This window comes from Ochotona princeps, chromosome 13 (assembly GCF_030435755.1).
Source record: "Ochotona princeps isolate mOchPri1 chromosome 13, mOchPri1.hap1, whole genome shotgun sequence".
Taxonomy (NCBI): Eukaryota; Metazoa; Chordata; class Mammalia; order Lagomorpha; family Ochotonidae; genus Ochotona; species Ochotona princeps.
The window spans coordinates 37,432,936-37,445,711 of record NC_080844.1 but is presented as its reverse complement, the minus strand read 5'-3'; the positions used below and the strand labels follow the sequence as shown (position 1 = coordinate 37,445,711).

Below are 12,776 nucleotides of genomic sequence, written 5' to 3'. Positions count from 1 at the left end.
TAACTGCTATTTTCGGCTAGAGGGGATTATGGATTATCAGCCTCTTAATGTATGTAGCAACACGTAATATTCAGGGAAAAAAGCTACCAGAGCTGAGGGTAGCAGTTGAATTAGTCCTCTGGTTTGCTATTCCAGGTCTAAGTTTCTGCAGATGTGGGAAGAGTAAATCTTTAGGAGTCAAGGGACCCAGTTTCCGCATGCCAGACTTTGTGTCTGGGTTTCCAGATCCCCATTCAGTTCTAAGACTTCCTCCCTTCCTCACTTCTTTCCCTGTCTCTAGTGATTTCCACCAGGCTGTCCTAGTCCCTGGGATGGCCCCCAGGGTGTGGGTGGGAGTGGTGCAGGAAGCTTGTGTTTGTGCTGCAGGGCTATGGAAATGTGAGTCGACATGCCTGTGTGTGTTAAGTCCCAGGTATCACAGCATACCTATTCCTTGATCCTGCCCTTGAAGAACTTACATCTGTCTCCCGTTACAGGCACAGCATTGTGTGTGGGTGCATTTACTATGGTTTGAGCCATCTGCTTCCCCTGCCTGTTCTCTACTGGATAAGTAAGAGTTGAGTAAAGGAGAACTGGCTGGTATCAGCAGAGGTAGGGAAATGAGTAAGAATTGGTGTCTTGTGATTTCACAGTTTAGTGAAAACTAACTCAGGCAGCACCTGTTTCGCAAGACTTTGTTTTATGTAATAGCCAAACTCTGATTTATTACATGAAAGTTGGTGGCAAATAGGAACACTAATTCTACTCTGGGAACAGCTGTGATTGAAAGAATTGTAGTCTGTAGACAAACTGGAGAAAGCAAACCTTAGCAGAGAGGTTGCCTTGCACATTGTTCCAGGAGTCTAGTAGTGAAGAAATAATACTGTTATAAAAATAATTGGAGATCTTAGAAGACACTTGACTGATACCTCCCTCTGTCTCTCCTCCAGAAAAGGAAACTCTCTCTGCTAAACACTTTGGAAAAGAGTATGCAGCCTCCAGTGGCCATTCATTAAAATGACTCACGGCTTTCTCTCTCAAGAAAATGTGGTTAATTATTTAGTATTTGATGAAAATATGCAGCTGACATTGTGGAAATGTCATTTCCCTAAGTTTCTTCCCTAGTATTATTCAAAATTAATACTTTGTTAGAATCACCATACATATTCATGAAATCTCCAAAAATCTCCATCTTTTTGGACATTTGCTTTACAACACCTGATAAAGGTAGAGTAGAATAGACATGAAATAAAGTACAGCAATAATTGAGTCTAATGATTTTCTTTCATTTAAATGTGATTTTTGGACTTTTTCATCAACAGTTATCATGACTATTATTCCTTAGTTATAAAGATAGCTGTTACCTTGTGAGTGCTTAGTCATCCAGTTTTTTCCTTACAACTTTGAAATCTGTGTTCTTATCTCCAGTTATCAGATGAGAAAACCAAGACTTAAAAAGTCAAATTATTTGCCCAATATCATGCCGCTAATAAGTGGTATGGCTGGAATTTAAATCATCCGTCAAGCTCCAAACCTACCTACTAAATGCTTTCGAGGTCCACCTGTAGTAAATGTGGAATTTTCCTTAGAGAATAATCAGGGAGCACTCCCCGAGAAAGTGGCAGGGATCTTGCCGTTTGGGTTTCATGAAAACAAATTACCAGCATGTTTCACTGAAAAATCCAGTGTGTAAGGAACTGATACGTTCTGCTCTCTGCATCAGCAGTCTATGTCGTTTGCTTTGTCTCTTAGAAGACTGCTTCATTCTTTGGACTAATTGTTCAGGTAGCTGCCCTGGACCATACAAATGCTTGTAAATCTGCTGTGATTCTTGGTTCAGGATTCCGTATTTTACTCAGAACTCCAGATTGTAAGAAAGATGGGGTTACAGAGCTCAGTGAGTTAATACATCACCTCCTGCAGGCTCCAGTTCACGTCAGTGTGATTCTGACAGTGCCAGTGTGTGTAGTTATTGGCTCACATGTCCTTAATTTGGAGAAGCATAAAAAGAAGCCTGCTGCCATCAGAAAGATCAATAGACCCATTTTCCAGCACTTCCCAACAAAGCCATCAAACCAACTGGCTTGGGATCATGAAAGGTCAGGGTGGCAGAGAAACAAAAAGTGTTTCCTATTCCCATTACTGGCCATATCTAAGAAAGGCGTTTTTAGGTTAAACAAGGGACTGTATGTTTAATTTTATGATCATTAATAGTGATGAATTATTGAACACAATCCCACCTGTCAAGAAAATATCTTAGGAGATAAATACTCCAAGATGTTCTGGGATAAAGTTATAATGCTAGTCAATAGAAAATATTTGATTCTGCTTAGTAAAATTTAGTATAAACACCAAAAGAACCAGTGTTGGAAAGATAAACTCTTAAGCACACAGCTCTGACCAGGTCAAGAAATAAGGGTACTGAGAAAAGCAAAGGGGTACGAGGCTCTTGGCTTGGGTCTAGTCAGGACCTGGCCAGTTTAGAAGACAAAATATATACTCTATATGAAGATTGTTGCCTTCTCAATGATTAATTTGTATCATATATTTTATACAAAATCCATTATTGGTATTATCTTGCAAGTTATTTTTCTGATACTTAAAATTACATGTATAAAATCATTGCTTTCCGAATTGGCATTTATTGCCAAGTCTTGCCTTCTGTTTAAAATGAATCTCATCACTAGATGCTACTCCTCCTATTTTGTAGACAGAAAAATGGAGGCACTTAATTGACCCAATATCTCTAGATGCTACCAGTAAGATTTCCCGTCATGGACATATTCCCCCATATGGCTATAGATAGGTTCTCTAGAATCCATGCCTAAGGGTGTTGCCTGTTTTTATTTTGGTAGGATAGGAATGGGGTACACAATTATCAGGGATCTGCCACCGATTCTGAAGGGTCCAAAGTACCTGAATAGCAGCCTTCACTATGTATACACCTTTTTTTTCATAGTAAGAGGTTGAGGGGGAAAATAGGAACCTTTGCAAGCCATCCATCTTTAAGCAGCTGGATAGGAGTTGATCCTCTAATAAAGCAGAACTTTCTCTCAGCAGGGGGTCATTCTTCACAGATTTCAGCATCATGAAATGCCAAGAAGGACTTAGCAGGCTTCTCATCCCATATAACAGTCTTTACAGAGTGGTTAGGAGTATGTTGGACAGGTCAACCTCCTGTGAATATTCTCAGATTACCCAACACACACCCAGTTTCTTTCCTAGGGCAGTTTGACCTCCTGTATACTTGGCAAGACCCGTTGTCTTTGTAAAAGTTCCCTGCAAGACTCTGTAGCTGGAAGGTTTCATGCTTTGCACTGCGTGTTCCTCTCCAATGAGACCACAGTTCATCTGGAGAGAGGAGGTATGATAGCCAGATTATTGTCTCTCCAAAATTTACCATTTAGTTCCATGCTCTTTATTCAGTAGACATCAGACTGTCCACTTTTCTGTCTACCAAATGGAGATTAAAGCAAAATATCTCCATTTCCCTCCCCCCCAGCACTGTAAGGCTCAATATGTGTCAGCATGTTGAAACTGTATGCAGTTACCTCCTACTATTATCTGGTATCCAATAGGAATCCACACTGTGAGTCCATTGAGAAGTCCTTGCTTCCAATACCATAGGAATCCATAGAAAGAAGAGATCAATGAAGACATGAATTATTTGCTGAATTAAGCCTTTGAATTTGCCTTCAAGACTGTCTAAGGTTTGATTGCAGATTGGAGAACATTTGAAGAGGGCCACTGTGAAAGTCCAGATCTAGAACTGGGGCTGTGTGAGGCATGTGCATGACACTATGAGGGTGCCAGCTCATGGTATACTGCAAAGGGGTTGGGTTGAAGCACAGTAGCCAATGAAGTGGGAGATGTAAGGGAGGCCAGGATCTGAAAGTTCTTCACAGCCTGACTTACAGCTGATGTAGCAGACAGGAGGGAGTCATAATACTCGATGAATGACATCTTTTAATTAAATTAATCTGGCAACATTGCAGAGGCAAGGCAAGGAGAATAATCTAGGATCTTGAAGCATATTGAATTGACTCATGTGTGTGGTACCATGGGCCCCGATTCTGGTGGTCCATAATCCTTGTGAGAATTGAAAGGGCCTTGTTCAATTTAATAAGGGACTAGCCATGAGAGTGAGGAGAATTTGAATGCTGGAAATTATTTTCACAAGTGCTATTTTGTTTCTCAGCCAGTCCCTTCCCTCTTAAATCATCTCAAATGTCTGCTGTTGTTGTTTTGTTCCTAAGCCGCTTAACATTTTTTTTATCCCTTATAAACCATGGTCTCTGAAGCTACCTCCCCATCTCTACTTCATCATTTTTCTTTTTAATCTTCAACTAAAAAATGTGCTCAGCATGGACTCCCTGATTGTTAATTGCAGCAGCCACTGGCGAAGCTTGCCTGATGGTGTTGTAATTATCTCGCTGTATCCTTTTAATTTTTACCCCCTTGTTCCCATCAGAAACTGAAAGTATCTGTTCCACCCCTTGATCTCAGCAAGTAGTTAAGTGGTATGCAGCTGGTTATCTGGGGGCAGGCTCAGATGCTTAATCATCTCTGTGCAGGTCTGAGCAGTGACACCTGTAATTAGCATGTAGCTGCAAGAGTTTTTCAGGAGTAGTGGTTCTCAAAGTGGGTTCTCTGGATGACAGCCTCCGTTGGTATTGTCCAGGACACCATTAGAAATGCAAATTCTTGGATCCTTTCTCCAGACCTATAATGCAGAAACTGCAATTGGTTGCCCAGCAAAGTTGTGCAAATTGTCTAACCACAAGCCAAAATTTGAGAACTATTTGTCCATGAAATAACAGCATCCCATGGTTGGGAGCCAGCCTTAGAGAGCTGGGGAAACAGACTTCAGGACGCACCAAGAAGTGAGAAGGAGGGGTGACACTTCCCTGCCATAAGCAATGGAGAAGTCTGGAGTCTGTTCAATGAGATTCTGTCCTATGCCCACTGCACTTTGAACAAAACTCTGGGTAACCCTTGCCAGCCATGTGCTTTGGAAAGACAAGCTTGCAAGGCAGTCTCCAGGAAGGGCAGTGGGATCCTCCTGCTTAAAGACCTTTCTTGCTAAAGAAGATGTTTCCCATGCTGGATGAGTTTCATCTTCACTTATAGAGAACATCTAACTCCAAGGATAGCCTTGCTTGTTGTTCAAGAGGAAATAGGATTTGTATTTCAACCTCTCTCCTACACTGAAGAACCTTATAGATAGCAGCCCTGTGTTGAGGTTCTTTCAAAGGTGCCTCCATCATAGATTCTGGGTCAGGATACAAAAGTTACCTAAGATTTTAGTTTCACACTTGATTCATGGAGCGTGGGAGCCTGAGAATGCACATTATATCAGCCTGACAGTTAAGTTATTCATTAAACATGAACAGTTTAGGTTAAGTCCGCTTTCAAGACTAGAGTCAGAAACAGTATCCTCCATCAGATTCCTAAAATCATGTCTTTCCCCCATTATCAACATAGGTCCACACAAAGCTTTCTCTGAGCTGGTCTGCTTCATTGGAATGACCATTTACAGTACAGTGTAAGACCCAAAGGCAGTTTCATTTGTAGTTTCAATGAAAACATGATTCCTTTGCTAGCTCTTGAAACTCCTGTGTGCCCAGACCATGAAACAGTCCTTTGCACAAAAAGGAAGAGATGTGTGTTTCCCTGTCCTCAAGTGAGCATTCATCATTAAGATCAAGTCCCCTGAGGAGGAAAATAAATCCTGATTGATATGGCCAGCCCTTTGGTTGTGGCTTTATATTCTTTCCTTTGAAAAGATCGCTGAACTTCTCCATGGTTTGTTTCCATTTGGGTAATGAGATAATAGGGCTTTGGAATCTCTGCTCGGTGGTCTCTGATTGTCTGAATCCATGAACTATAGGCACTTGGAGGACTTATCTCAGAGGGGATTCTAATAAACAGTTCTGCTGCCACTTCACAAAACCAGGCAGAACATTTTCCTCGAGGCTCTTGTGGCAAGTAAAACAGGCATATAAAGAAATATAAAAACATTTCCTAATCCTACCGGGTCCTATCTGGGTCCCAGGGCCTTGCTCTTTATTGTGAGTTTCCTACCCCCTGAACCTGTCCATATTATCAGTCATCTTCTGTAACAATCTGATTTCAGCCAGAGGAACAACAACTTGTTTCAACAACATCATACTTTTTCTCCCTGAAAGTCTAGGATTCCATCAATAATGATAGAACAATTCAGTCATACCTGAATTTTTCAAAAGGAGGACCATAGGAAGGGCTCATGATCATCTTAACACTGTTTTCTGTAAATCAAGGGTGAAATTGAACTATGTTTTACAACACAGGTCCTCTAGCTTCAGGTCCCCTAGTTGATGCCTTTATGATGGGCCGTCTAGGAGAGAAACCCAACATGACCAGGAAGGCAATAGCCAATGGAAAGAAATTGCTGCAGTCCAATCCCTTATGCTTTTTAAAATATCTATTTCCATTGATGTTGAGCCAAAATATCCTCAGTATTGAGTCTTCCCACCTCTCTCCCCAAATATTTCATTCTCTATCATAGCCTTGCAAGTATTTTTCCAGTTAGATGAATCTCAGCAGAGACCACGGAACTAATAAGAGCTAGAGAACTCATCAGATGCCCTCCTTGCCCCTCAAAAAAAAAAAATTTCTACCAGTAGCTGCCATTGTGAGGATATCAGTAAGGTGTTGTCCTTGGTGAAGTGGTGGTGGATTTTCAAGATTTGGAAACCAGAGTTTCTCTTACTGGCTTAACTTGTGTTCATTAATCTAAGTCCCTACTGGAATAAGTAAAAAAGCAAGTACAGCATTTACGTGCACACACACATGCATAGCACATTGTGACAGAGGCCCTGTAGCACAACACAGATGTTCTTTGTCTGGTCAACCGTTAGAATCTATAGAAGATTTCTGGTCAACCCAGTTCATGTATCTGTTCACTGCAGGTGGTTAGGAGCTCTGCTACCAGTGCACCTATAAGTCTCTTTCTTGAAGCAAAGTTCCACATGGACTGAGAATTGTGGCAGTATCACATGTGAACTTGAAGCATGGAGCTCCAACAGGGAGCTGTGATAGGATGTAATGTTTAGCTTCTTTTGCTCCTGCCTCAGTTCCACATTGGACTAACTCAATTCTGTATTGTCTTTCCTCCCCCTTGCGTACCTTAGTTAAAAAAAAAAAAACAAAAAACCAAAAAACTGGCAGCTGTCATTTCTCCTATAGAAGAGTTGTATCAGTGCTATTTTTGTTCAGTCTGCTTAGTTTGTAAATGCAAATGTAGGCTATTCTTAATGCTTGTTTGGACGTTTTACTACATATTTGTGTTTTGGGAGATAACAAAGGGCATGTTTGACTTGTGATAGAGATGAAAAAATGGATAAGTCCAGTGCATGTAACATGAGCGGAGATTTCCATAGTTGGATTTAGCAGGCATCTAAATGGGCCATTCCCCTTCTGGCACTGCACAGACCCCTCCCTGCCTGTTGAGCAGCCAAGCATTGTTCTTACAGAGGTACAACTATACTGACTGCTCTTACAGACAGCCATTTCCAAACTGGTAATACCCGGGAATTCATTTTGCTCTCCTCCACCCTGGAGGGAGGAAGTCCATGTGGCTTCCCATTTGGGGAAAGTATTTTGCTTTCTCCTAAACTCCATCTCCTTTCCCTTGCCTCACCTTGCTATTCCTGGCATGGGTGTTACCGTGAGCAATGAGAGTGCTCTATGACTTTTTGTTCACAGCTTTGAGATGCTTGGCAGGCTTTCCTGCTTCCCACCCAGTCCAAATTTTGGAGCTTTTCACACACCTATCACTATCATGCAAGAAAAGTGCATCAAAGCCGGGTACCAGTTTGTATAGTAGTACCTTTTGGAACTGCCTACTCTGGAACAAATTAGAGTGTGCTGGGGTCTATAGTGGCTGCTTGACACTTACACAAAGCCAGTTCACCTGCATGCTGTAAACAACAACAGAATTAACCCTTAGAGTACTGCTTCAAAGTTTTGGTTTTATGATCTTCAAGTTACCCAGTTAGGCAATGTTTCTTTTCCCAGATCAGGGTGCCACAGGGAAGTCTAGGCTTAGTCTACCCAGAATACCACCCAGGATCCTCTCCTTACACCCTTCCTGAGATGCTCCTGGGTTCTTAATTTATTACCCAACCACTGTCTTTTAAAAAGCTCTAAAGCACAGCCACTGTGTTTAATTGGAAATGGGCTCTACTTTGATGTGTTGAAGGAAGTAAAGGTCTTTTAGCTTTAATAAATGCTGTGTGAAAGAAGTCAGTTCTTTAAGGGTTAATACAAAGTCAAAGGATTGGGTTGTCCCTCCTGCTTGTTCTTCCTTCAAGAACTGCATGATCCTCTTTAGAGTCTTAGTTCACCTGTTGAATGAAGAGAACAACAATCTTAAGTGTAACTACAAAATAGAAAATAAAAGAAGAAAATACTGAATGGTTGAATGGAAACACCCCTTGATGATGCTTGCTTGATTATACCAGGGGGGGGAAAAGACCAGATGTTTTATTTTATGAACATTCATTCCATCTCCTACCTGCGAACCACCATCTCTCAGCAGCGAAAGATGTGATGATGCTTCTCTCTCACCACTTTTTTTTTTTCTTCCCATCTAATAGCCCAATAGAATCCTGCCAGAATTTCTACAAAGATTTCACATTACAGATCGACATGGCTTTCAACGTGTTCTTCCTCCTCTACTTTGGCTTGCGGGTAAGTTGGAGCAGCTCTGCTCACTGTCAGAAGAGGGCGTGTGAAACGTGGACTCAGATCTCCCTCTGTCAGTCTCTACTCTCTTATGCAAGGTGCAGTCCAGGGTTTCCAGAAGCAACAAGAAACCTGCATTCTAAATTTCACTTTGGGAGAGTCTTTTCCTTAGAGAAGTGCTTTCTGGAATACATGGTGAATTATGTTTCAATGAGGAGAAAGGGGTGAAAATCAGGATGATGTCTCCACTGCTCAACAATTTCTCCCCAGTTGTAAAATATGGACAGATTGTTCCCCTAATAAACAAAGTTCGAGCAAAAGCAGTGATCATTTAGCTAAGAAATCAATCGCGAGGGTTAATCAGGGAAAGTGGCAGAATTGGGGGATTTATGCTGCATTCTGTTTATAAAATGTGATTACACTGATCTGCATATATATGTGTTTGTATGCATGGATGCATACTTGCTTTACAGTCAAGAGTATTTATATTATAGATTCTAATGAATGGGAGATTACATTGTAATAACTGTGAGATCATAAGCTTCATATGAGGCTATAGAAAACCATAGAAAAATGTAACAACTGAGCTTACTCCAAGCTAACTTAAAGAGGCCAGGTATCAAGAAAAAAGGAAAGAAAGAAGGAAGGAAAGAAAAGAAAAAGGAGTACGTGATATGGGAAGCATAAAACATTTCCCTCTATATCCTAATGGAAACTCAAACTTTGTCCTTGGGTGAGACAGTGGCAGTTAAATGTTGGCACTGGTTCTCATTTTTTTAAATTACTTTTGTTTCTTCTTTCTTGCAGTTTATTGCAGCCAATGATAAGCTGTGGTTCTGGTTGGAAGTGAACTCTGTTGTAGATTTCTTCACAGTCCCCCCAGTGTTTGTGTCTGTGTACTTAAACAGAAGTTGGCTCGGTAAGTCATGTTCTCTTGGATTCTATTTTCTTTACTGGTGCCTGAGCCATGACTGAAACACAGTCTCAGGTGGCACAGGGGCCTGAGTTGTCGCTGTGTTCAGAAAGTATGATGTGATAACATGAGCAACCGTTGCAGAATGTTCACAGTAGATGGTGGCACAGTTCTTGCGAACATCAGCCCTGAAAAGTTGGCACAGTTAGTGCTTTGGGTAATGCAGAGCGGTCATAGTTGAAGGCCAGTGGCTATCCCTGCCACCACCAGGACCTCTGTGTTCATGGTTCTGTTACTGTTCATTCAGAAACTTAGAAGCAGAACTGGTTAGGGGAGTCCACGGACACAGGCCAACTCTCAGGGTGGCTGGTTCAGGTGCCTCTGAAGGTTTGTCTGGCAAAGTGAGGGTTAAGAGGAGTGACCTTCTGGAAGCTCAGGAGAAATTTGGCATTATCTTTTCGTTGCATTTCCTAAGAACTTTTGAAATGCACCTAAAATTTATGGTTGGTTGTGCAATATATATTTGCATTCATCATCTTATTGCATTTAATAATGAATGAGGGTATGAATGACAAACTAGATTTATTCATTCATTGGTTCACTCATCTATTTATTTTTCAAGAGAAAGATAGAGATGGGCTCGGCAGCGTGGCCTAGTGGCTAAGGTCCTCGCCTTGATCCCATATGGCCGCTGGTTCTAATCCCGGCAGCTCCACTTCCTCTCTCTCCTCCTCTCAGTATATCTGACTTTGTAATAAAAATAAAATAAATCTTAACAAAAAAGAGAAAGATAGATGGAAGGACAGAGAGCGTTCCCATCTACTGATTCACTGTCCAGATGCCTACTATGGTTAGAACTGTGCCCTTCCAGTACTGGCAGCTGGGCTCTCCATCAAGGCTACTCAGCTGACTGAATGAGTTTTGAAGTATCGGTGCTGTGTCCCGGGGTCCACATAGGCAGGAACCAGAAAGCAGAGCTGGGAGTCAAAAATGGGCACTTTGAGATGGGATGTGGGCCTCTCAACGTGTGTTCCAACTGCCAGGCCAAATGTCTGTGCTGGGGGGAAAAAAACTAAAATGAAGTATTTTACCTAGGCACAAAATTTCATGTGAAGAGGGGAGCGGTCTTCAAAATGCTTGTGGAAAATATGTGTTGCACCAGAATAAACATCTTTTCATCCTGTGTTCCCCCAAATGTTCCAAATCACCTGAATGACTCTAGTGAGTAGTCAGGTTCTCCTCTGTCCTGGGCAGTTCCTGAAGCAGCTCATTTATTCCTCAGAGCAAAGCCGTGAGGTGGGACTCTGGTTCCCCCAGTTCCTCGATGAAGGCTCTAACATTTTACACAGAGGTGCACTCTCACCCAGGGTCACACAACCCCTGAAGGGGTAGAAGAGCGGCTTTGCCGCAGGTCATCCTGACTTTCTCAACCCTCTCTTGTTCTGCTCCTCTGCCTCTGTCCTTATGTAACATGGAGGATTCTGGATTGTGATGACTGGGATGGAAATGGTTGAGCCACTTTTGCCACATTGTGCTGGCATTGCTTTTCTTACTCACTTGAAGCAATAAGGTGGGGACGTGCTGTTATTTAAGACTGTGCATCCTCATGTCTTCTTTTTCCTTGCCCTTTCCAACCACGAACACTTTGTAGACACCTAGAGCTGAAGTGTGGTATCTCATGAGTCTCAAGGTACCTCTGCTGCTTGGAGATCCAACCTGCTACACTGTGAGAGTGGAGTGCGTGAGAGTCAAACTCCATTCACACCCTGACCTGGACGATTGCTAGTTTTGAGTAAGGTCATTTTGTTCCGTCTCTGACTCAGTGTTCTTGCCTGTACAATAGGGTTAACAGCACCTATGTTATAGGTCATAGTGGGAATTCACCGAAGTCCTAGGAAGAAAGCACCACATGCATAGTACAAGCTTAGTGAATGGAAGCTCATTTATCCCTCTCTTGTCTTCCTAACCTATCTGTCATCTCTTAAAACACTGGGGGAGAAAACAAACCAAAAATGGAACCAACAGTCAGGCGGTGGGATGTGAGGACATCTATGCCGGCAGGCAGATGGCAAGTCACTGCTTATTTTACTTCCTGTTCCCACACACTCATGTATTCATTTTTGTTTCCCTTACAAGATCCTCATCCTGCCTTACTAAAATAACTGTACCTTGCCATGAGACATGCGTCTTATTTTGAGACATGAATAACATGCTTTGGGGGAAACCAGCTCATCTCTGTCTTGTTCTTTGGGAAACTAGTTCCCCAAAGCAGATCAGTGGGCTGCATTCCTTTTGTCCCTGTGTTTTTGTTGATGGTCATCTTGTGTGGTTAGAATAAGGGAGGAATGAAACAGTCATCATGCCATCCTTGGCCAAGTTGTCTAACTCATTTTTAATGACTGATGGATTTGAAAGGCAGAGCAACAGAGAAAAAAAGGATGGATAGAAATAGATTGGTAGGTAGCTAGATAGATCAATCAATTGATCCATCTTTCATTGCCTGGTTTACTCCCCAAATGCCTGCAATAACCACTTCCAGGCTAGGCTGAAGCCAGAACCCTGGAACTCCATCTCCCATTGAAATGGCAGGAGCCCAAATACTTGGGCCATCTTCTGCTGTCTTCCCAGGCACATTAATAGGAAGCTGGATCAGAAATGGAGCAGCTGGGATTCAGACCAGCACCCTGCTGTGGGATGCCAGCATTGTAAGTGACAGGCAGCCACAAAGCAGATATCATTTAAGTCATTGCTATTGAGTATTCCCATGTAGTCAGATGTATGCATGGCCACCCTTCTTGGTTTTACTGTGACTTTCAAGATTGTCTGCTTTTCTCTGATGGAATTAGAACATAATGGTGGTGGGGACATAGTCATTGGAATACTGCCAACTAGGCAGTCTTTGCCTTACACCTTAACACCTTCATCAAACTCTGTCAGAAACTAGAAAACTTCTGGAAAATAGAAAAAAATGACTTTGTACCCAGTTAAAGGGCAATTGAATGGATTCAAGGTCTCATCTAATAAATCTATGCTTGAGCAGGTGCTTTTTGTCAAAAAGGTGATAACTGGTTGATTAAAAAAAAAACAACAAGTACAGGTCTTTAAAGACATGTGCTTTTTAAGGCAGTAACCAAATGACAAAATACAGTTTTTGTTG

The 12,776-nt window shown here is 41.9% G+C and overlaps 1 protein-coding gene across 9 annotated transcripts in view; it reads left to right on the top strand.

Moving 5' to 3' along the window:
• Positions 1-12,776, top strand: part of KCNMA1 (potassium calcium-activated channel subfamily M alpha 1) — a 665,861-nt gene that overhangs the window by 388,950 nt on the left and 264,135 nt on the right. For all 9 annotated transcript variants that reach the window (XM_058671049.1, XM_058671047.1, XM_058671046.1 and 6 more), the window contains exons 4-5: positions 8,619-8,712; positions 9,514-9,625. In XM_058671049.1, the coding sequence (XP_058527032.1) occupies positions 8,619-8,712; positions 9,514-9,625 (206 nt within the window). The remainder of the gene's footprint in view (positions 1-8,618; positions 8,713-9,513; positions 9,626-12,776) is intronic.